This window comes from Zalophus californianus, chromosome 4 (genome assembly GCF_009762305.2).
Source record: "Zalophus californianus isolate mZalCal1 chromosome 4, mZalCal1.pri.v2, whole genome shotgun sequence".
Lineage (NCBI taxonomy): Eukaryota > Metazoa > Chordata > Mammalia > Carnivora > Otariidae > Zalophus > Zalophus californianus.
The window spans coordinates 146,991,360-147,016,910 of NC_045598.1; the positions used below are offsets into that span (position 1 = coordinate 146,991,360).

General features: G+C 38.2%; 1 protein-coding gene across 4 annotated transcripts in view; it reads left to right on the forward strand.

Moving 5' to 3' along the window:
• The first annotated feature begins 325 nt into the window (after positions 1 to 325).
• Positions 326 to 25,551, forward strand: part of LRRC69 (leucine rich repeat containing 69) — a 97,279-nt gene continuing 72,053 nt past the window's right edge. For all 4 annotated transcript variants that reach the window (XM_027604764.1, XM_027604784.1, XM_027604793.1 and 1 more), the window contains exon 1: positions 326 to 508. In XM_027604764.1, coding sequence (XP_027460565.1) covers positions 326 to 508 — 183 coding nt within the window. The remainder of the gene's footprint in view (positions 509 to 25,551) is intronic.

Sequence of the window (25,551 nt, forward strand, 5' to 3'; positions counted from 1 at the left end):
TTAGACCAATGGGAACCTCTGGAAGTTGGTTTTTGTGTCCTTTTGATGTGTGATCTCATTAGTCTGATAACTTCCATGTCTCTGGCATAAGATATCCTAGGCTCCTCTTGTACACTTCCTGCTCCAGATCTGGAATCAGCTATTTCCTCTCCCTACCTTTTTCACAGGAAACACTCTGATGCCTCCTGTCCTCGACATGGTAGATCTCAGAATGTTTTTGTTTCCATGACACACCCATTCTATAATTAGAGGTTCTAAGGAGGCACAATAAGTAAGTTAATCCCTCGTGATTACTTTCTCCCTCTTCTATTTTTCTTATAAGCCCATGACTGAAAGGTTGTTAGTAAGAGCATTGAAGGGTGGTGAAAACACTAAGATCGTTACCTTGAATGGGAAGAAGATAACAAAGATGCCCTCAACATTAGATAAACTGCCTGGCCTGAAGACTCTGGATCTTCAGAATAACCAAATACCCAAGGTGGGCCCTGAGATAAGCACCTTGACCCAGGTGAGGAATAGCATATCATTTTGGACTGAGGTTGGAAAATAGGAAGAGAGAAAAGAGGTGAGAGAAAAATAAGGCTTTGATCTCTGGAGACAGCTCCCGGGAGTCTTACTATGGAGGGTTGTTGGAGAGGCATCAAAAAGCCCTCTCCCTTAGGGGATTACATATGGTAGGGGAGAAGATGTTTCAACTTATTTGTGTGCACATCTGGAATCAGAGGATTAGGTCTCTGCCATACTCATCTTTCTGGAGGCTGTCATCTGGAAAAGGGATGAGAGCCTGGATCTGCTTGCCTACCTTGGGGGCTCCATCTGGAAGTGGGATTGAGGATCCCCGAGATGCAGTTCACCCTGGAGACTATCCTGAAGCTTTGCATATGGAATGAAGATAGTTTTTGGATGTAGCAAGGGGGTTCCTTTTCAATTTCCTAGAGCAGGCTGAATTTTGAAATGGGAGTGTTGGCAAGGAATGGGAAGGAAGAAACATTCATTTCTTCTGAAGCAGGCTTTAAAAGAAGGTTAGTATTTTAAATAAAGAATACCCTTCTGAAAGAGCAACATTTGACATGAATGAATCCCAGATGCTTGTGTTAAACATTTCTGCCCAACAATGTGAAACTTCAGCGGCTAAAAATCTTGACATTGGGAGAAAGCAAGGGATATTAATTTTGCAGTTTTCTTTTTATTTGCTTCTAAACTGTCACCAAACACTGGAAGAACCTATAAACAGTAAAGTCATTGCAGTTCATTGGTTTTGAGTTCAGAGTTACCAAAAAAAAGAAAGAAATAAAAAAATCTATTTTCTTACCTTCACCTACCTCATTTCCTTCTAGATTCACAGAATTATTTGAACTTGTAATCTGTGGCCAAGTCTTTTAAAAAAAATAGGGTAATACTCACAAACTCCTCCTTTTAATGGTAACTTCCAAAGTGCATATATGGTTACAGGACAAAGATTTGGACTTTTCTAATAGAATAGAGGAGTTTCTATGCAAAAGGATTTAGGATTTGTCTGAGTCACGACCTGATTTTCTCCCCCCACTTGATTTTTTTTCCATTAAAGTAACACAATGCATTGTTTTAAGAAAATCAAATACTACCAAAGGCTTATAATAAAAAGCTACTATCTTCTGTCCCACCCTCCCTCACCCCCAAACCTGATCTCCATGTATAAACATTTTTTACTCATCTTTTTTTCCTTGATTTTTCCATTTTAGATATCACTCTTCTTCATTCTTTCAAATACTATTAATATACTTAGTTTCTCCATAGTTGTCTTTTAAACTTAATATTACTACACCTTCATTTCTTCTCTTCCCAACTGCAGTCTCTTTTTTGTCCCCACTTTGTAAGATGACCGTGTCAGCATCTCTAATCCACCTTCAGCTCTCCTTCCCTCCTCCTCACCAAAAATTTTAAACTTATTACTTTTATAAGATGTATACCATTTACACTGTATTCAGTTATAACTGTGGTTAAATATTTTGTCTCTTGGGGAATTCTAAGATGCATATCATTCATTAAATATCATTCATGCAGAGTTAATTAATGTATTATGATTATATTTTCTTCCTTATATCCCATTTCTGTTCCCTTGGAGTTTCCAGTTGCCTTTCTTTTATTCTTGTGTCTTTTGCCTTTGGCATGACCTTGTTTTATTTCAAACTGGATTATGTTACATATTCTATCAAGTGTGCTTTTTCCTTGAGTGACATCCCCCCAGGGGCCTCCATCCTCCTGCCCCAGTTGAAGCTGATTACTGTGTAGGTTTGCTGGATAATGTCAGGCTAGGGCGGCTCTCCTGAATTGGACCCATTGTTTCCTCTGGCCCATATTTTCCTCTTGCTTGGTTTCCTTTCTTATTTTGTAAGAGTAAGTCTCCAGATACCATCCTCGTCTGGGTATGTGGTAGTTCAATTTTTTTTTTAACCCTTGCATGTCTAAAAATGTGTATTCTTCCTTCATGTTTTGTCAATAGCTATTTAGTAAAAAAAAAAATTAAAGACTGTAAAATATATTTCCTCAGGGAAAAAAAGCCGAAGTCTGATTATCTTTACTTTGTCTTCTTCTCATGGCTCCCCCAGTACTTTCCTCCTTATCCTTCTATTTAGGAGAGCCCCTAAATTTTGACTTCTGTTTGCTCACAACTTCCTTAAATAGGGACCTGGCTAAGCTCAGCCCTTAGTTTTAAAGACAAATTCATCTGATTTAGAAAGTAGACTTCTTGTGGTCTACCTTTAAAGTGCTTTACAAGTCAGATTCAGGCTAATGGCATAGCTGTTTAGCTGTTCATGAACTAGCAATTTTTCTCATATAGAGTCTCCCTAGTTGTGGAATTTTGAAAAAAGTCAATCTCCCCTTCATAATGGGAGTTGTAGACATAGCTCAAATAAAATGTGCTAAAAAAGATATAGATTGTTCATATGGTTCAGAAATGCTGCACAGTCATTCCCATAGTTTCTAACAGAAAGGACAGATGATAGAAAAGAGAGAGCTAAGAGGGGCTGCTCGCCCTGGAGGAATGTTTGGGAGACCTGGATATCTGAACTGGTTCAGCCACGTACCAGCTAAATAAAAGGGGCTTAATCCCCCTGGGTCTCAATTTCTGCCTTCATTTACTCCATCCACAAGTAAGTATTGAGCACCATCTGTGTCTCAGGCACTAGGAACTGGTGAATGAGTAACAGATGAAAACCCTGCCTTCATGGAGCTTCAAACTAACAAGCAAAACAAACAGGATGTGAGGCAGTGATCAGTGCTAAGGAGAAGATGGTAAGAAGGCAGGCAGGATATTTGGCATTTAAGCTGAAAAGTTGAGGAATGATCTAAGCCACAAAGTGTCTTTGTGATCTTTATAACCTGGTGATATGTATATCATAGTTCTAAGATCATCATTCTTATTCTCATCATTTTCTATAAAATCCCTGAATGTATTTTTCAAGAGTTAGTTTGGACTCTTTCTTGTATTGCCTCAAATCCTACATTTTATGAGTAATTATTAAAAGTATCCCCCTACCACATTTTTGGGGGGTCTATACTGTGCTTGCCTTTTGGACTAGCCTTTTTTTAAATCATTGTAGGAAGTCCAGTTTGCCCCAATATTCTGATTTTTGGTCATATTTTCTACAAAATATTAAAATGGTCTTGATATTTTTTAAGTTCCTAAAGCAAAAATAATACTTTTAAATTTCAGCACTCATAAAATGGTATCAAATAGAATAACAACATCAATCATTTCTTGAGAGCCAGGCACAATGCTAGGAATTCTGTTCATTTTCAAGGAAGTTACTACCCTCCTATTGTTAATAAAATGTATGTATGGTTCAGTAAGAGATTAAATCACTTGTCAAGGTCCCTCAACCAGTGAATACATCTATAAAATGAGGTCTCTTTCAAGGTTGCTTTCAGCTGTTTCATTAGTTATATACTTAATGTGAAATTTACCAGGGTGTGGTATTTCAACTTGCAGTTCCTAAAAACAAAAACTGGGTTGCCTAAAGAGAGAAAGTTTGAATGCTACATGGGTCCTCCCCACTTACCATTTCTTTACATACACATTCTTTTAACAAACATTTACAATTCATCTTCCTGTGTCTGTGCTGGTCCCAAGGATACAAATGTGAAAAACACATGGACCGTATCTTTTTGTTTGAGGATTAAGTTAAATGTTAACATATGTAAAGCTCAATGCCTGGCACATAGGAACTTTTCGAAGTTATAATTGCTATTAAGATTACTATTACCATTGTAGTGTAACTGGCAACAAGCATAAAATGGGAGGAGGTTCTTTAGAAAATACAGATCCTACTTCTTTCTTTGTTTATTTGACTAGTGAAATTTGGGGAAATTTTAATCACTTCTAATGACATGAAAAAAATGAGTTAATGCCCTGTAATTTATGGTGAATGCATTTGGTCTGTGACTGATGAAGTGCTGGGATAGCAACAATTTTCAAAGAAGCACTTTGTAACTCTTGAGGGAGGAGATCTTGTTTTGTCCAGTTTACCAGTTCCCAGTGCCTGGCAACTAGTAAACCGTATATTGTGGACTTCAGTGGAATGGGATGGAAGCCATTTTCAGAGTCCAATTTAGCCAAACACAATGTTATCATAATTATGGCATCATCTAGGAACAAAGTCTTTTTATAGGCAAATCAGCCATAGTTTTAAAATCCCCAGAGAAACAAATAACCATCATCTCTATTCGTGTGTAGCACTGTTAACACGCCTCATATGGTCCAATGGTAGTACAGTAACGTTCCCCTTATGAGGCTCACATGTGTAACTGCCCGGAAATAAGATACGATCTACCAAAGCTTTTTATTTGACCATAAACAATTGACAGTAAGTAAGGCCAATCTTAAGCAGAGTTGGGTAGTTTGTAAATTTGTTATTGTGTTTTTAGTCTCTCCTTTTCTTATTTTTACTGCCCTTCTCATTGACCCCTAACACAATCAACTTCCTTTCTTCCTCTCTCTCTCCCTCCCTTGCTTGCTTGTTTGCTTCCTTCCTTCCACTCGTCCTTTCTTCCCATGTTCAGCAAATAGTTATGTGTGCCCGCAGTGGATGAGGCACTCTGATAGCTTTTGGCAATGTAAAAAAGAACAAAAATATCCATGGGTCCCTATTCTCAGGTTTGGTGGGGAAAGGCAATCAAATAGAGGTAAAATTATAATTGTGAGAAGTACCATGAAGGAGAATTATACCGTGCTATGAGCATCTCTAGTCAGAGAGGTAAGAGAAGGTTGTCCTGAGAAGTGCAACGGAGTGAAGATCTGGAGGATGAGTTATGCAGAGGAACACCAGAGGCACAGCACATGCAAACACTTCCCTTTCTCCCTCCTTTGGGGTTCCGGGTCTCACTCTAGAAGCCTCAAGAAACAGTAGGGAACTGATGTCATCTGCACTGTTTGTCAGCCGTACTGTCCTTTCTTCTGTCCTTACCACTGGAAATTTCTTCCTCCATCAAGTAGTGCCTCTGTTTTCTAAGCCTGGCTTTCCTATCAAACAGGGATTTATTATCCTGCTTTACTCTCTCCTGTCCAGGTACACAGGCCCCTAGGGAGTTCCTTCTCTCCAAGCTCCTTTATTCTTTCTTTGCCTCTGCCTCTCTGCGCAAGCCTGTGTTAAGCCTCTTGCACCCTTTCTGGAACTTGAGCTTTCTCCACTAGCTGGCAGTCAGGTGTCCAGAAGAGGCTCAACCCTCTTCTCTCACTTGCAGGCTAGGTGATGGGAAACAGCTCACATTATCTCTCTATGCCCTGCTTGCCTTATCTCTAAAACATGCTTCATTATTCTTAGCACCTAATGTTGCTGTCAGCATTACCTTGTATAGAATGCCTTAACATCCTGGTTACTAGGAAAACTGTAGCCCCTACCCTCACTCAAACATCCAAATGCTTCATTCTTCCAAACACTTTGGGTTTTACATTTTAACTAAATGTCAGTTTTGTGTTGTAATTCCTCTTTTCTGACAATTTGAAACTCTCGTTTCTTCCATATTCTTAAGAAGCTTCTGACAGGATGCTAACGGGTAATATTTTGTTCATGATTTTACTGTCAATGCCAGTCAGAGAGTCTTTCTTATGATGAGTGAGTAGGACTTGCCAATTCCGTGACACTGGGTTTCACGTTGGGGGTCTAAGGGGACAGTACTTAAAGGTTGCAGGTATCCCTAGAGAGATTAGATGGTATGCTGGACTTTGGAAACTTTGCCTCTCTTTCCAATGAAATTACAATTGTTTTGAGAAATCTGACTTTATATATTAAGAAGTTATGCAAATTTAAATAATAGTTTTGAAATCTGCAAAATTATTCAAATAAACAAAGTCAGGAATAGCTGAACTTAGAGAAAAGCATTTGGCAATTGTATTAAACTGTGGTTTTATTTTATTTATTTATTTTTTAAAGATTTTTATTTATTTATTTGACAGAGAGAGAGTGACAGTGAGACAGGGAACACAGCAGGGGGATTGGGAGAGGGAGAAGCAGGTTTCCCGCTGAGCAGGGAGCATGATGTAGGGCTTGATCCCAGGATCCTGGGATCTTGACCTGAGCCGAAGGCAGACGCTTAATGACTGAGCCACCTAGGCACCCCTAAAGTGTGATTTTTAAATATGCCACAGATTCCTTAAAAAAATTTTAAAAAGGCATTTATAAGAATTAGCAGAGTGAGCCATAATGTTACCCTCCCCGATATACCTTGGTCATACACATGCTAATTAAAAAATGTAAAAATCCCGTTAATCTTCTCTCATTAATTTGATTCAATTATTTTTACTAAATAGTTTACAGAACCTAACATTATATTATGTATTATTTAGGTATAGTGAATGGGAATATTCACTGTCCTTAAAGAATTTCAGGCTTAATAGTCACATACTAGCTAAAACACATACATATATATGTTATAGGCAAATGATCTAACAGCTTATTCCAAAATGGTATCATCAAGCATGATTTAGTTCAAAAAGATGTCCAGATAAAATGGACATTTGCACTTTTTAATGATTTATTTATTTATTTTTAGAGGGGGGCGGGGCAGAGGAAGAGGGAGAGAGAATCTTGAGCAGACTCTGTGTTGAGCATGAGCGACCCAGGGCTCAATCTCACGACCCTGAGATCTCCACCCTGAGATCATGACCGAACAGAAACCAAGAGTCGGAGGCTCAACTGACTGTGCCACCCAGGCACCCCTGAACTCATTTTACACTTTTAAAAATGTTTTTATCCAAGTTAGTCATAGATATCATTTTAAAAATCAAATAAGCAATTGAAAGACACAATAAATAGCACAGAGTTTACAGTGGCAATTAATAGTGACAAGCACAGCTTAATTAAATGTTAGAAGTTGCCTGGTGCCAGTTCCAGGCAAACATCTGATAGGTGGGCTCTACGCCAAATTGAGTATAGGGGTTAGTGAGAATGAGCAGATGGTTAAAATAAGGAAAACATGCAGCCCTTAGAAGGAAATATATCAAGTTGGGAAGATTGGAGCTGACTGCACTCCATAGATACTTGATTAAAAAAAAATGATGTGGAGCCATAATGAGTATTTCACAGGGTGAACCATTAGGTTGCAGAAATGATCTAAGCAGACAGCATTCAACTAATGTTTATTGAGCAACAATTATGTTCCAGACACTGTTCTTTGAATGCTAGGTGAATCACATAGAGACCCAACTTAATAGTAGAGGTAATATATATGCATGAATCACTACAATATAAAGCAGAAGATAATAATTGGTCATAGAGAGTACACAGGGCCACACAACTACAAAAGGAAGGTGGCTTCGTGAAGAAGGAGGTATATGCCAAGGAGGAGCAGTAAATATAGAAACCTATCCTAATAACTGGAGAACTAAGGTAAAGTGATAGTTTAATGGAAACAGAATCCTGGAACACATTATCACTAGAAACAATAAAAAAATTTTCCCAACAAAATTAACAAGTTAACAGAAGTCATTATTCTGTGGCTAAAATTTTTCTCTTCTCTGAGAATGTAATTGAAAAGTGGCTGTGAGAGAACAGAATGGTGCATACCAGAGGCTGGGGGGTGGGGGAATTGGGGTTACCTTGTTTAAAGGTACAAACTAGGAACTAGTAGATAAGTAAGTCCTGCACAGCATAGTGATTATAGTCAATAATAACTGTATTAAAAACTATAAATTTGCTAAGAGACTAGATCTTAATTGTTCCTAGCACAAAATAAAAAGATGATAATTATGTGATAGAGGTGGCAGGTAAGGTTATGGTGGTAATCATTTTGCAGTATATATATGTATCAAATCAACACACACTGTACACCTTAAACTTACAAAATATTATAGGCCAATTTTATTTCAACTTTAAAAAGTGGCTTTGAACTTAGAAATCTTTGAAAAAATCAGTTAGAAATCACAAAGAAAACAGTTTTAACCATGAAACTCTTAATGAGAGAGAAGAAGCTCAGGGTTGATGAAGGGAGGTGGGTGTGGGGATGGGCCAAATGGGTGATGGGCATAAGGAGAGCACTTGTTATGATGAACACTGGGTGTTGTATGTAAGTGATGAATCACTACATTCTACTCCTGAAACCAATATTATACTATATGTTAACTAACTAGAATTTAAATAAAAATTTGAAGAAATTAAAAAAAAATGAAAACAGGTGGAAAATTTGAAAACTGAATGGAAGTGTCAACTTATATATATGAAGCACCTACTGAACTTCTAGCACCATGCATGTCCAACATTTTGTACTATGGTCTTCTTCTGGATCTAAAAGATTATAGTTAACATTTCATAGTATCTTCTATTTTCCAGGCACTTTATTGTATTGTCTGTAATCCATAAGACAGCCCTGAAAAGTAGACACTAGTATCCCCATATTTTTAAAGTAATATCTACCCCCAGCATGGGGCTTGAACTCACAACCCTAAGATCAAGAGTTGCATGCTCTACTGACTGTGACAGCCAGGCACCCTATCCCCATTAAAAACAAAAACAAAAAAAACCTGACACTTAGGAATTGGACTTGCCCAAGAAGCTAGTACATTGCAGAGCAGATGGTCTCCAAATCCTGTGCTTTGCCCACTGTGCAATACTGACTAAAAAGTGTGAACACTAACAGAATATTTAAAATAAGAATTCTATGTACTGCATACAAGACAATTTCATTGTGTGTGTCTGTGTGAATCAAAGTATATATGTGCATGTATGTGCATATACATGATCATTCTGCACAACAGTAAATTTGTTTTAAAAATAGGCAGCACATTAGTATAGACAGTGTAGTGTAGAAGTTAAGAATATAGGCCATAGAGTGAAGCTACATTATTTCACCATAAATCATAGTCTGGATGTGAGATCCCTTTTCTGTAAAGTCAGGGGTATTGTGAGGTCGACATGTACAAGAAATGTACAAGGCTACCTTGCACAGTGTTTGGCACAAATAAAATTCTATTTAAGTGTTAGTCATTAGTATTATCATTAATAAGTCAATCGGTACTTTTTCTTCTCAAATTTCTTGGTCTCTTCTCTCCTATTTATACAAAGATTGCTACGCATTAAACCTGGATTCCATAATCCAGAGGCATTGGTGACACTGAGATGCTTACCTCGCATCCAAGATGTAAGAGGAAACACATCCATCTATTTTGAGGTGGGCCACAGACAGGCTGTAACTTAGAGGTATGAATAGGCCTATCGAATAAATCAAATCAAATTTAGGAAAAGTTGGGCCAGATAGACACTGTTTGGGACAAGTATACCAAGATACAGAAAAGGTAATAGGGATACTGAAAACATTTAGGACATTATTGGTAGGGCAATTCCTTGTGGACTGGTTATTTAGGCAGCCGTTTATATATAATGTAGTGGGACTGGATAAAGGGAATTTAAATGCTCTTTATACACATCCCATTCTTTACATTCTTTGGCTATGTAATGCTATAGGCAGGCAGTAATGATCACCAGTTTTAGGGTGACTGCAATGAGATACAGCTGAAAAAGATTCATCTAAAAGGAATTTTGAGACTAAGAATGGTGACCGATTGAATTTGGGTGTAGAAAGAGAGAAGTTCTAGGCGATTCCAAAGTTTGGTCACGAGAGGCAATAGGATTAGAAGAATGATGGGTGCATTAACCAAAGTGGGGATGGAAAAAACAGATCTAGTATGCCCAGTGACATTGTCCAGTTTTAGGCTTTGAATTTAGAGTGACAACAACACATTAACTTGAGAGGTCTTTTGAGCCAAAACCAACAAGATGCAATTTTTGCAGGGATAACTGTGAATTCCTACATTTAAGAAAAGAATTCAATTGCACAAGTCCAGGATGTGGGTTATCTCCTTCACAGTTATCTCTTTGGCAGTGGGTTTTTGATGGCCACACACAAAATCAATTATGCAACAATAATGTGCCCTGCTGCTGAAAGAGTGCATGCAATGTTGGGCTGCATTAATAGAAGTGCACTCATCTGCCCCAGGGAGATTCTGTGGTCTCACCAGCATCTATGCTATGAGATCACATTTCCTGTCTCACCCTAGGCAACCATGTTTCCAGAGAGGGGTGCTTATAAAAATGAGAGAGTGACCAGGACAGTGAGAGGTCTGGAAATTATGTCCTGAGGGAAATGGTTAAGGAAGAATGGAACAAATTCAGAGGGACTATGACAGCAATCTTCAAATATTTGAAAGATTATTATGTGGCAGAGAGGAGGGGGAATAAAGCTGTTTTTTTATGATTGCCATGGGAAGAATTAGATAGAAGTTATAGAGAGCCTGACAAACAAAAAATATGAATAAATAAGTAAATAACACTTCCTAAGAAATAAAAGAGCTACCCATTACTGAGTGTGTACATGAGGGTTGCCCACTTGCATTTTATATGCTTCACTAGGTGACTTATACAAGTTCTTCCTGATTTTAAGATGCGATAATTCCCTGGTCATGGGACCATGAGAAACCATTTTGGAGAGATGGTGTCTTTCAATCGATGGCAATGTGCTAGTTTCCAAAGGACAGAAGAGTTATGCCAACAGAAACTTCATTATAGATAATTATTGAAGTAACAGAAGTTTCAAACTTATCCAGTAGCTGTCTCTTATATGACCAAAGGCCTCCCCTCAGGAACTATCCATAACCATAGAGTGTTACTAGTAAAACACTGTATGTGCTCTTTCGGGATGCCTGGTATTTTTGAGACCCTTTGTGAATGGAATACCATTTGGAACAACCTTGTCAAGGCATCTCAAATAGTTCACCTCAACTTGTTAAAGCATCCCAGTTAGCTCACCTCAAACATCACCTTCTCAGAGATGTGTTCTCTAGTGACCCAATCTGGCCTTGAGTCTCTTCCCTCTCTCCCTCTCTCTCCCTCCCTCCCTCCCTCCCTCCCTCCTTTCTTCCCTACTTCCTTCCTTCCTTCCTTCCTTCCTTCCTTCCTTCCTTCCTTCCTTCCTTCCTTCCTTCCTTCCTTCTTCCTTTTTAGATTTATTTATTTACTTAAGAGAGAGCCAGAGAGAGACAGAGAGAGCACAAGCATGGGGGGGGGGGGCAGAAGGAGAGAGAAACTCAAGCAGATTCCATGCTGAGTGTAGAACTTGATATGGAGCTCAATTTCAGGACCCCAAGATCAGACCTGAGCTGAAACCAAGAGTTAGATGCTTAACCAACTGTGCCACCCAGGTGCCCCAACCTAGAGTTACTTTCCAACCCATTAACCTGTTTTCTTTCCTTTATATGAAGCACCTAACACTAACAGAAATTACTTGTTTACTTGTTGTCTGTCTCACCTCCCAACATGTAAGCCCTAGGAGAGAGGGATGGTGGGTATACTTGTCACTCTAGCATTCAGAATACCATATAATAAACATGATTGAATTAATACAACATTTAGGTTGGATCTTGAGGTATATCTCAAAAGAAATTTAGTCCTTGCTATAATGTCTCTGGAACTTCTGTATAATTTATATAATCTAGCTGAAACCTGACATACTTGCTATAGTGACAGTGGTCATAGCATAACCACACAGTCTTTAGGATACCTTTATGAATTTAAAGGTCATAAATGAATCTTCTTTTAGTTACCCTACTCTATCAAGAATAATTCTGGTTCCATTCACTTCATCTTAGTTTTAACTTTAGGATTGTATAAATCTTGAGATTTTCAGTTGAGCCCTCTTCATCTTCTATATGTCATAGTCTTGGTGTTGAGCTCAGAATTTCACATGGTAGCCTTTTCTAGCCAAAGGGCCATGTATTTAATGTGTCATCCAAAGCCGGTGCCTTTTCCTGGGTCATCTATCCATTTTATAACATCTTCTTTGGAGCCTTTTGATCAGAAAACCAGCTGTGGCTATCAGCCACCCTACCACATTTGCCCAGATTGCTCTTCAAAATTACATTTCTTCAAACTTCGTACATCTCCCCCTCCAAGCAGATGGTTTTGTTTATATTTGATTGAAAAAACAAACAAACAAACAAACAAACAGATACTATCAGTCAGGAACTTCCTCAGCTTTCTATCACCAAATCCATCCACAGCCCGCATCTGCATGTGCTTTCTTCACCTTCCTTCCTACAATCTCAGTGAAGAGTCCCTACTCTTATGCAGAGCCAGCACCCACTTACACTTTGGACTATATCCTCTCTCATTTTCTAAAGAATTTTGATTCTGAAATGATTCCTCTCCTTATATCACTAGTTTCTCACTCTCTGCAGAATTATTTCCATTAGCATGTAAATATAAGATGTACTATCTTTTATTTTCAAAGAAAAACCCTCCAGCTGCCTGCTAATTTTCTAAGATCTCTTCATAGCCAAAGTTATTCAAAGAATTGTCTATTCCCCATTATCTTCACTTTTCCACATTTTCTCCCCAGCCCACTTCCATCAGTTTCTTCACCAACACTTCGCCCCTATTGCCAAGGTCACAAATGGTTTTCATGTTGCTAAATCCAGTGGTTGTATCTATGCTTTTATTTTACTTAACTTTCCCCTGGGATATGGCCTGCATCTTCTTTTTAAAAACAGCTTCCTTTTCCTTTTCTTTCCCCTCGGCTTCTGTTATACTATGTATCTTGGAGAACCTAAGTCATAGATTTTTTTGTAATTTATTGAGGCTGTGCTCTCAGGAGAAACCTATAAAAGTGTGAGGAAGCAGAACAGAGCAGGGAAAGAATCAAGGTTAAATCTGATTTCAGGAGAAATTTACCTTTAGCCTTATCCCATCAGAGTTCTGGAACATGCCTTGAGCCACAGAGGCAAAGGGGCTGGCTGTTACATCCCTGCATTCATTATGGGATATAGGCCACCCTGAGAGGATGGAGTAGAGGCATAACTTTCCAGGCACCTCCAGGTAAAGCATCTCCTAGTAGCCAAGGGAAATTCTTCAGAGAAGGATGCAGTAGAAAGTCCTCAACCGGAAATGTCCAGTTCCTGAGGATTGAACACTGTCTCAATAAAGGAGATCTGTTACACCAGATGCTGCAGGTGTCCCACCCTCCCTGTCTACCTCTGCTGGCCATTCCTTCTCTCTGCTAGGCTCAATCCTCTCCTCATACTCTCACTCTTGGTGATCTCTTACAATCCCACAGGATGCCTTTTCTTGGGGAAGGCTCAAATTTAACCCTCTGGTCTTGATCACATTAGAGAGTTCTGGAGTTGCATTCACATCTGCCTACTTGATATTTCCACTTCAAGTTCTAAAAGGCATCTTAATTTTAATAGGGATAAAACAGAACTCTTGATACCTTGGTCCTTCCCTCCCAGCCTGCCCTCGTCCTAACTGTCCTCATTTCAGGCGTTCAAGCTCCAAAGCTTGATTCTATCCATGATTCCTCTCTTTCTCTTACATCTCACAAGCTTCTGACTCTACTTCCATAGCATATCTCACACTCATCCACTTCTTTCCACCTCCATCACCACCATTCTAGCCCAAACCATCCTGATTTCTTGGCCTGACCACTGCAGTCATGCCTCTGAAGAGTGTGCTGTCCCTTGCTCTCCTGAAGACTATTCTGTATACAGCTGTCAGAGTGCTCCTGATAAGACATACACCAACGAATATTACATTTGCTCAAAACCCTACACTCGTTTCTCACTTCACTTAGAGTAAAATCCCAACCCTTCACCCTGGTTTACAAAACCATGTACAATCTGGCCCAAGTATACCTTTGCAACCCCATGTTTTGCTGAGTTTGCCCATTATGCTTAGCCGCATCAGCCACATCTCCTGTTTCCTCAACTATGTCAAGAATGTTCCAGTTTTGAGGCCTCTATTTTGGCCATTTCTTTTTTATTATCATTGTTCAGATCTCAATTTAAATATCAACTTCTAAGACAAGCTTCCCTGATCAGCCAATCACTATCTCTTAATTATTTTAATTATATACAGAGCACTTAATGCTACCTAATATTTTTCTTATTTTCTTATCTTTTAGACATTCATTCACTTTTTTCTTTTTTTTAAATTTAAGTTTAGTTAACATACAGTGTATTACTAGTTTCAGGGGTAGAATTTAGTGATTCATCAGTTGCATATAACACCTAGTGTTCATTATATCAAGTGCCCTCCTTAATGCCCGCCACCCCATTATCCCATCCCCCCTCCACATTCCCTCCACCCCCAGCAATCCTCAGTTTGTTCCCTAGAGTTAAGAGTTTCTTATGGTTTGTCTCCCTCTCTGGTTTTACCTTGTTTTTCCTTCCCTTCCTCTATGTTCACCTGTTTTGTTTCTTAAATTCCACATATGGGGGTTCCTGGGTGGCTCAGACTGTTAAGCATCTACCTTCTGCTCAGGTCATGGTCCCAGAGTCCCTGGATCGAGACCTGAGTTGAGCTCCCCACTCAGCGGGGTCTGCTTCTCCCTCTGCCCTTCCCCCCACTTGTGCACTCTCTTGCTCTCAAATAAATAAATAAAATCTTAAAAAAATAAATTCCACATGAGTGAAATCATATGGTATTTATCTCTCTCTGACTTATTTCGCTTAGCATAATACCCTCTAGTTCCATCCATGTCATTGCAAATAGCAAGATTTCATTCTTTTTTGATGGCTGAGTAATATTCCACTGTGTATGTATTTTATATATATATATATATATATATATATATATATATATATATATATATAACATCTTCTTTATCCATTCATCTGTCAGTGGACATCTGAGCTCTTTCTGTATTTTGACTGTTGTGGATATTGCTGCTATAAACATTGGGATGCATGTGTCCCTTTGAATCATTATTTTGTGTCTTTTGGATGAATGCCCAGTAGTGCAATGCAATTACTGGGTCATAGGGTAATTTTATTTTTAACTTTCTGAGGAAACTCATACTGTTTTCTAGAGTGTCTGCACCAGTTTGCATTCCCACTAACAGTGTAGGAGGGTTCCTCTTTCTTTGCAAACTTGCCAACATCAGTCGTTTCCTGAGTTGTTAATTTTAGCTATCCTGACTAGTGTGAGGTGGTATCTCATTGTGATTTTGATTTGTATTTACGTGATGATGAGTGATGTTGAGCATTTTTTCATGTGTCTGTTACCCATTTATATGTCTTCTTTGGAAAAATGTCTATTCATATCTTCTGTCCATTTCTTGACTAGATTTTTTTGTTTGTTTGTTTTTTGGATTTTGAGTTTGGTAAGTTCTTTATAGATTTGGGATACTAGCCCTATATCTGATGTGTCATTTACAAATATCTCCTCCCATTCTGTAGATTGCCTTTTAGTTTTGTTGACTGTTTCCTTTGCTGTGCAAAAGTTTTTTATCTTGATGAAATCCCAACAGTTCATTTTTGCCTTTGTTTCCCTTGCCTTTAGAGATGTGTCTAGCAAGAAGTTGCTATGGCGGAGTCAAAGAGGTTGCTGCCTGTGTTCTCCTCAAGGATTTTGATGGTTTCCTATCTCACATTTAGGTCTTTCATCCATTCTGAACTTATTTCTGTGTATGGTGTAAGAAAGTGGCTCAGTTTTATTCTTCTGCATGTGGCTGTCCAATTTTCCCAACACCATTTGTTGAAGAGACTGTCTTTTCTCTGTTGGATATTCTTTCCTGCTTTGTCGAAGATTAGTTGACCATATTGTTGAAGGTCCATTTCTGGGTTCTCTATTCTGTTCCATTGATCTATGTGTCTGTTTTTGTGCCAGTACCATACTGTCTTGATGATTATAGCTTTGTAATACAGCTTGAAGTCTGGAATTGTGATTCCTCCAGCTTTGGTTTTCTTTTTCAACATTACTTTGGCTATTTAGGGTCTTTTCTGGTTCCATACAAATTTCTGGATTATTTGTTCCAGCTCTGTAAAAATGCTGGTGGTATTTTGATAGTGATTGCCTTGAATGTGTAGATTGCTCTGGGTAGCATAGATATTTTAACAATATTTGTTCTTCCAACTCATGAGCATGGAATGTTTTTCCATTTCTTTGTGCCTTCCTCAATTTCTTGCATAAGTGTTCTATAGTTTTTAGAGTACAGATCTTTTACCTCTTTGGTTAGGCTTATGCCTAGGTATCTTAGGGTTTTTGGTGCAATTGTAAATGGGATCAATTCCTTGATTTCTCTTTCTGCTGCTTCATTGTTAGTATATAGAAATGCAACAGATTTCTGTGCATTGATTTCATATTCTGCAACTTTGCTGAATTCGTGTATCAGTTCTAGCAATTTTTTGATGGGAGACTTTCGGGTTTTCTACATAGAGCATCGTGTCATCTGCAAAGAGTGAAAGTTTGACTTCTTTGCCAATTTGGATGCCTTCTATTTCTACTTGTTGTCTGATTGCTGAGGCTAGGACTTCCAGTACTATGTTGAACAACAGTGGTGAGAATGGACATCCCTGTCATGTTCCTGACCTTAGGGGAAAAGCTCTCAGTTTTTCCCTGTTGAGGATGATATTAGCTGTGGGTCTTTCATAAATGGCCTTTATGATGTTGAGGCAGGGTTTTTATCAAGAAAGGATGCTGTATTTTGTCAAATGCTTATTCTGCATCTATTAAGAGGATCATATGGTTCTTATCTTTTCTTTTGTTAATGTGGTGTATCACGTTGATTGATTTGTAGATGTTGAACCACCCTACAGCCCAGGAATAAATCCCACTTGGTTGCAGTGAATAATCCTTTTGATGTACTGTTGGATCTGATTAGCTAGTATCCTGTTGGGAATTTTTGCATCCATGTTCATCAGGGATATTGGTCTGTAATTCTTTTTAGTGGCGTCTTTTTTTGGTTTTAAGATCAAGGTAATTCTGGCCGCATAGAATGAGTTTGGAAGTTTTCCATCCATTTTTGGGGAAGTTTCAGAAGAATAGGTATTAATTCTTTAAATGTTTGGTAGAATTCCCCTGGGAAGCCATCTGGCCCTAGACTCTTGTTTGTTGGGAGGTTTTTGATTACTAATTCAATTTCTTTGCTGGTTACACATCTGTTCAGATTTTCTATTTCTTCCTGTTTCAGTTTTGGTAGTTTATATGTTTCTAGGAATTTATCCATTTCTTCCAGATTGTCCAATTTGTTGGCATAGAATTTTTCATAATATTCTCTTATAATTGTTTGTATTTTTGTGGTGTTGGTTGTGATCTCTCCTCTCTCATTCATGATTTTATATTGGTTGTGATCTCTCCTCTCTCATTCATGATTTTATATATTTGGGTCCTTTCTCTTTTTGATAAGTTGGCTAGGAGTTTATCAATCTTGTTAATTTTTTCAAAGAACAAGCTCCTAGTTTTGTTGATCTGTTCTACTGTTTTTTTTCCCCTATATCATTGATTTTTGCTTTAATCTTTATTATTTCTCTTCTCCTGTTAGATTTAGGCTTTATTTGCTGTTCTTTTTTCAGCTCCTTTAGCTATAAGGTTAGGTTGTGTATTTGAGACTTTTCTTGCTTCTTCAGGAAGGCCTGTATTGCTATATACTTCCCTCTTAGGACCACATTTTCTGCATCCCAAAGGTTTTGAACTGTTGTGTTTTCATTTTCATTTGCTTCCATGTATTTTTTAAATTCTTCTTTAATTTCATGATTGACCCATTCATTCTTTAGTAGGATGTTCTTTAACCTCCATATATTTGTGGTCCTTCCAAATTTTTTTCTTGTGGTTGACTTCCAGTTTCATAGCATTGTGGTCTGAAAATATGCATGGTATGATCCCAATCTTTTTGTAACAGCTGAAACCTGATTTATGACCCAGTATGTAATCTATTCTGGGGAATGTTCCATGTGCGCTCAAAAAGAATGTGTATTCTGCAGATTTAGGATGAAATGCTCTGAGTATATCTGTGAAGTCCATCTGGTCCAGTGTGTCATTCAAAGCTCTTGTTTCCTTGTTGATCTTCTGCTTAGATGATCTGTCCATTACTGTGAGTGGTGTGTTAAAGCCCTTACTATTATTGTAATATTATCAATGAGTTTCTTTAAGTTTGTTATTAATTGATTTATATATTTGGCTACTCCCAAGTTAGGGGCATAAATATTTGCAACTGTTAGATCTTCTTGTGGGATGGACCCCTTTATTATGCTATAGTGTCCTTCTTCATCTCTTATTATAGTCTTAGGTTTAAAATCTAGTTTTTCTGATACGAGGATGGCTATGCCAGCTTTCTTTTGATGTCCATTAGCATGTTAAGTGGTTCTCCATCCCCTCACTTTCAATCTGGAGGTGCCTTTGGGTCTAAAAGGAGTCTCTTGTAAGCAGCATATCATTGGGTCTTGTTTTTTTTATCCATTCTGCTACCCTATGTCTTTTGATTGGAGGAGCATTTAATCCATTTACATTCAGAGTAATTATTGAAAGATACAAATTTAGTGCCATTGTATTACCTATAAAGTTGCTATTCCTGTAGATTATCCCCGTTCCTTTCTAGTCTTTGTTACTTTTGGACTGTTCTTCCACTCAAAGGGTCCCCTTTAATATTTCTTGCAGGGCTGGTTTAGTGTTTACAAATTCATTTAGTTTTTCTTTGTCTTGTCAACTCTTTATCTTTCCTTCTATTTTGAATGACAACCTTGATGGATGAAGTATCCTTGACTGCATGTTTTTCCCATTTAGCACACTGAATATATCATTCAGGCCTGCCAGGTCTCTGTGGACAGGTATGCTGCCAGCCTTATGTGTCTACCCTTATAGGTTAAGGACCTCTTGTCCCAAGCTACTTTCAGGACTTTATCTTTGTAATTTGCAAATTTCACTATAATATGTCATGGTGTTGACCTATTTTTGTTGATTTTGAGGGGAGTTCTCTGTGTGTCCTGGATTTGAAAGCCAGTTTCCTTCCCCAGATTAGGGAAGTTCTTAGCATAATTTGTTCAAATAAACCTTCTGCTCCTTCTTCCCACTATCTTTCTTCTGGGACTCCTATAACATGAATATTATTTCACTTTATGGAATTGCTGAGTTCTTTAAGTCTACCTTCATGATATAATAGTTTTCTTTTTTTTTTAATTTTTTTATTGTTATGTTAATCACCATATATTACATCATTAGTTTTTGGTGCAGTGTTCCATGATTCATTGTTTGTTCATAACACCCAGTGCTCCATGCAGAACGTGCCCTCCTCAATACCCATCACCAGGCTAACCCATCCCCCTACCCCCCTCCCCTCTAGAACCCTCAGTTTGTTTTTCAGAGTCCATCATCTCTCATGGTTCGTCTCCCCCTCTGACATACTCCCCTTTTCTTCCTCTCCTGTTATCTTCTTCTTTTTCTTTTTTCTTAAAATATGTTGCGTTATTTGTTTCAGAAGTACAGAACTGTGATTCAACAGTCTTGCACAATTCACAGCGCTCACCGTAGCACATACCCTCCCCAATGTCTATCGCCCAGCCACCCCATCCCTCCCACCCCCAACCATTCCAGTAACACTCAGTTTGTTTCCTGAGATTAAGAATTCCTCATATCAGTGAGGTCATGTGATACATGTCTTTCTCTGATTGACTTATTTCACTCAGCATAACACCCTCCAGTTCCATCCACGTCGTTGCAAATGGCAAGATCTCATTCCTTTTGATGGCTGCATAATATTCCATTGTGTATATATACCACATCTTCTTTATCCATTCATCTGTCGATGGGCATCTTGGCTCTTTCCACAGTTTGGCTATGGTGGACATTGCCGCTATAAACATTGGGGTACACGTACCCCTTCGGGTCCCTACATTTGTGTCTTTGTGGTAAATACCCAGTAGTGCAATTGCTGGATCGAACGGTAGCTCTAATTTCAACTGTTTGAGGAACCTCCATACTGTTTTCCAGAGGGGTTGCACCAGCTTGCATTCCCACCAACAGTGTAGGAGGGTTCCCCTTTCTCCACATCCCCGCCAACATCTGTCGTTCCCTGACTTGTTAATTTTAGCCATTCTAACGGGTGTGAGGTGGTATCTCATTGAGGTTTTGATTTGGATTTCCCTGATGCCGAGCGATGTTGAGCACTTTTTCATGTGCCTGTTGGCCATTTGGATGTCTTCTTTGGAGAAATGTCTGTTCATGTCTTCTGCCCATTTCTTGATTGGATTATTTGTTCTTTGGGTGTTGAGTTTGATAAGTTCTTTATAGATTTTGGATACTAGCCCTTTATCTGATATGTCATTTGCAAATATTTTCTCCCATTCTGTCGGTTGTCTTTTGGTTTTGTGGACTGTTTCTTTTGCTGTGCAAAAGCTTTTTATCTTGATGAAATCCCAATAGTTCATTTTTGCCCTGGCTTCCCGTGCTTTTGGCGATGTTTCTAGGAAGAAGTTGCTGCGGCTAAGGTCGAAAAGGTTGCTACCTGTGTTCTCCTTTAGGATTTTGATGGACTCCTGTCTCACGTTTAGGTCTTTCAACCATTTGGAGTCTATTTTTGTGTGTGGTGTAAGGAAATGGTCCAGTTTCATTCTTCTGCATGTGGCTGTCCAATTTTCCCAACACCATTTGTTGAAGAGACTGTCTTTTTGCCATTGGACATTTTTTCCTGCTTTGTCAAAGATAAGTTGACCATAGAGTTGAGGGTCCATTTCTGGGCTCTCGATTCTGTTCCATTGATCTATGTGTCTGTTTTTGTGCCAGTACCATACTGTCTTGATGATGACAGCTTTGTAATAGAGCTGGAAGTCCGGAATTGTGATGCCGCCAGCTTTGCTTTTCTTTTTCAGTATTCCTCTGGCTATTCTGGGTCTCTTCTGGTTCCATACAAATTTTAGGATTATTTGTTCCATTTCTTTGAAAAAAGTGGATGGTATTTTGATGGGGATTGCATTGAATGTGTAGATTGCTCTATGTAGCATTGACATCTTCACAATGTTGATTCTCCCAATCCATGAGCATGGAACGGTTTTCCATTTCTTTGTGTCTTCTTCAATTTCTTTCATGAGTATTTTATAGTTTTCTGAGTACAGATCCTTTGCCTCTTTGGTTAGATTTATTCCTAGGTATCTAATGGTTTTGGGTGCAATTGTAAATGGAATCGACTCCTTGATTTGTCTCTCTTCTGTCTTGTTGTTGGTGTATAGGAATGCCACTGATTTCTGTGCATTGATTTTATATCCTGCTACTTTACTGAATTCCTGTATGAGTTCTAGCAGTTTTGGGGTGGAGTCTTTTGGGTTTTCCACATACAGTATCATATCATCTGCAAAGAGTGAGAGTTTGACTTCCTCTTTGCCGATTTGGATGCCTTTGATTTCTTTTTGTTGTCTGATTGCTGTGGCTAGGACTTCTAATACTATGTTGAATAGCAGTGGTGAGAGTGGACATCCCTGCCGCGTTCCTGACCTTAGGGGAAAAGCTCTCAGCCTTTCCCCATTGAGAATGATATTCGCTGTAGGTTTTTCATAGATGGCTTTTATGATATTGAGGTATGTACCCTCTATCCCTATACTCTGAAGAGTTTTGATCAAGAAAGGATGTTGTACTTTGTCAAATGCTTTTTCTGCATCTATTGAGAGGATCATATGATTCTTGCTCTTTCTTTTGTTAATGTATTGTATCACATTGATTGATTTGCGGATGTTGAACCAGCCTTGCAGCCCAGGAATAAATCCCACTTGGTCCTGGTGAATAATCCTTTTAATGTACTGTTGGATCCTATTGGCTAGTATTTTGGTGAGAATTTTTGCATCCATGTTCATCAAGGATATTGGTCTGTAATTCTCTTTTTTGATGGGGTCTTTGTCTGGTTTTGGGATCAAGGTAATGCTGGCCTCATAAAATGAGTTTGGAAGTTTCCCTTCCATTTCTATTTTTTGGAACAGTTTCAGGAGAATAGGTATTAATTCTTCTTGAAATGTCTGATAGAATTCCCCTGGGAAGCCATCTGGCCCTGGGCTTTTGTTTCTTGGGAGATTTTTGATGACTGTTTCAATTTCCTTAGTGGTTATAGGTCTGTTCAGGTTTTCTATTTCTTCCTGGTTCAATTTTGGTAGTTGATACATCTCTAGGAATGCACCCATTTCTTCCAGGTTATCTAATTTGTTGGCATATAGTTGCTCATAATATGTTCTTATAATTGTTTGAATTTCTTTGGTGTTGGTTGTGATCTCTCCTCTTTCATTCATGATTTTGTTGATTTGGGTCATTTCTCTTTTCTTTTTGATAAGTCTGGCCAGGGGTTTATCAATCTTGTTAATTCTTTCAAAGAACCAGCTCCTAGTTTCGTTGATCTGTTCTACTGTTCTTTTGGTTTCTATTTCATTGATTTCTGCTCTGATCTTTATGATTTCTCTTCTCCTGCTGGGTTTAGGCTTTATTTGCTGTTCTTTCTCCAGCTCCTTTAGGTGTAGGGTTAGGTTGTGTATTTGAGACCTCTCTTGTTTCTTGAGAAAGGCTTGTATTGCTATATACTTTCCTCTCAGGACTGCCTTTGCTGTATCCCAAAGATTTTGAACAGTTGTGTTTTCATTTTCATTGGTTTCCAGGAATTTTTTTAATTCTTCTTTGATTTCTTGGTTGACCCATTCATTCTTTAGTAGGATGCTCTTTAGCCTCCATGTATTTGAGTTCTTTCCGACTTTCCTCTTGTGGTTGAGTTCTAGTTTCAAAGCATTGTGGTCTGAAAATATGCAGGGAATGATCCCAATCTTTTGGTACCGATTGAGACCTGATTTGTGACCTAGGATGTGATCAATTCTGGAGAATGTTCCATGGGCACTAGAGAAGAATGTGTATTCCTTTGTTTTGGGATGGAATGTTCTGAATATGTCTGTGAAGTCCATTTGGTCCAATGTGTCATTTAAAGTCTTTATTTCCTTGTTGATCTTTTGTTTAGATGATCTGTCCATTTCAGTCAGGGGGGTGTTAAAGTCCCCCACTATTATTGTATTGTTATCAATGTGTTTCTTTGCTTTTGTTATTAATTGCCTTATATAATTGGCTGCTCCCATGTTCGGGGCATAGATATTTACAATTGTTAGATCTTCTTGTTGGATAGACCCTTTAAGTAGGATATAGTGTCCTTCCTCATCTCTTATTACAGTCTTTGTTTTAAAATCTAGTTTGTCTGATATAAGGATTGCCACCCCAGCTTTCTTTTGGTGTCCATTAGCATGGTAAATGGTTTTCCACCCCCTCACTTTCAATCTGGGGGTGTCTTTGGGTCTAAAATGAGTCTCTTGCAGACAGCATATGGATGGGTCTTGTTTTTTAATCCAATCTGATAGCCTGTGTCTTTTAATTGGGGCATTTAGCCCATTTACATTCAGGGTAACTATTGAAAGGTATGAATTTAGTGTCATTGTATTACCTGTAAGGTGACTGTTAACTGTCTGTTGTCTGTGTTCGTTTCTGCTCTTTGCTGCTTTTAGGTTCTTTCTTTGCTTAGAGGACCCCTCTCAATATTTCTTGGAGGGCTGGTTTCGTGTTTGCAAATTCCTTTAGTTTTTGTTTGTTTTGGAAGCTTTTTATCTCTCCTTCTATTTTCAATGATAGCCTAGCTGGATATAGTATTCTTGGCTGCATATTTTTCTCGTTTAGTGCTCTGAAGATATCTTGCCAGTCCTTTCTGGCCTGCCAGGTCTCTGTGGATAGGTCTGTTGCCAATCTAATGTGTCTACCATTGTAGGTTACATATCTCTTCTCCCGAGCTGCTTTCAGGATTTTCTCTTTGTCTCTGAGACTCGTAAGTTTTACTATTAGATGTCGGGGTGTTGACCTATTATTATTGATTTTGAGAGGGGTTCTCTGTGCCTCCTGGATTTTAATGCCTGTTTCCTTCCTCACATTAGGGAAGTTCTCTGCTATAATTTGCTCCAATATACCTTCTGCCCCTCTCTCTCTCTCTTCTTCTTCTGGGATCCCAATTATTCTAATGTTGTTTCGTCTTATCATATCACTTATCTCTCGAATTCTGCCCTCATGATCCTGTAGTTGTTTCTCTCTCTTTTTCTCAGCCTCTTTATTTTCCATCATTTGGTCTTCTATATCGATGATTCTCTCTTCTGCCTCATTTATCCTAGCATTTAGTGCCCCCATTTTTGATTGCACTTCATCAATAGCCTTTTTGATTTCGATTTGGTTAGATTTTAGTTCTTTTATTTCTCCAGAAAGCGTTTCTCTAATAACTTCCACGCTTTTTTCAAGCCCAGCTAGTATTTTTAAAATCATGATTCTGAACTCTAGGTCCGACATCGTACTAATGTGCGTATTGAGTAGATCCCTGGCTGACGGTACTACCTCTTGTTCTTTTTGCTGAGGTGATTTCTTTCGTCCTGTCATTTTGTCCAGAGGAGAATAGATGAATGAGAGAACAAAATGCTAACAGGTTTACAACGTCCCCAGCAAATATACTGTATACAAATCAGAAAAGACCTGACACCAGGGGAAAAGAAAGGGAAAGAAAGAAAAAAGAAAGAGAAAAAGAAAAAAAAAAAAAGATAAAAAAGATAAAAACAAAAACAAAACAATACAATAAAGGCAGAATATGATCAAATATGATCAGGCTAGTGCATAGATCAGTGCCACACACTAGGTTTTGGGCGTATTTTGGTCTGTTAGAAAAAAGTGCCTCCTAAAATTTTAAAGGAAGAAAGACATATATGTACAAAATAAGGGTTGATACAATGAAGGGATGGAAGATGACTGTAAAGATGAAAATTATAAAAGATTTTATAAAAGGACTTGGTAAGATAAGTTGTTTGAAAAAAGAAAGAAGATTTAAAAAAAAAAAAAGGAAAAAGGGAGAGAATGTGATCAGGCAGGAGACTAGAACAAAGCCATACACTAGTGATTTAGGGTATATTTTGATCTGTTAGAAGAAACTGTACCTCAAAATTTTAAAGAGAGAACAACTTATATATATATGCCAAAAATAAGGGTAACTACTATGAAGGGATAAAATATGACTCTAAAAATGAAAAATAAAAAATGTTTTTTTTTTTTTTTAAAAAGGGATTTATAAGATGTTGGTTGAAAAAGGGAAAAAGAAAAATAAAAAAAACAGTCAACAAAAATTAACTTTGATGAAATAATGAATCATGGTTAAAAAAAAAAAAAAAAAAGCCATGAATCTATGTGCAGTATTCCCCTAGCGCTGGAGTTCTCCTATTCTCCTTGATCGATCAACTTGGTCTTGGCTTGCTGGCTGTTTGTGCTGATCTTCTGGGGG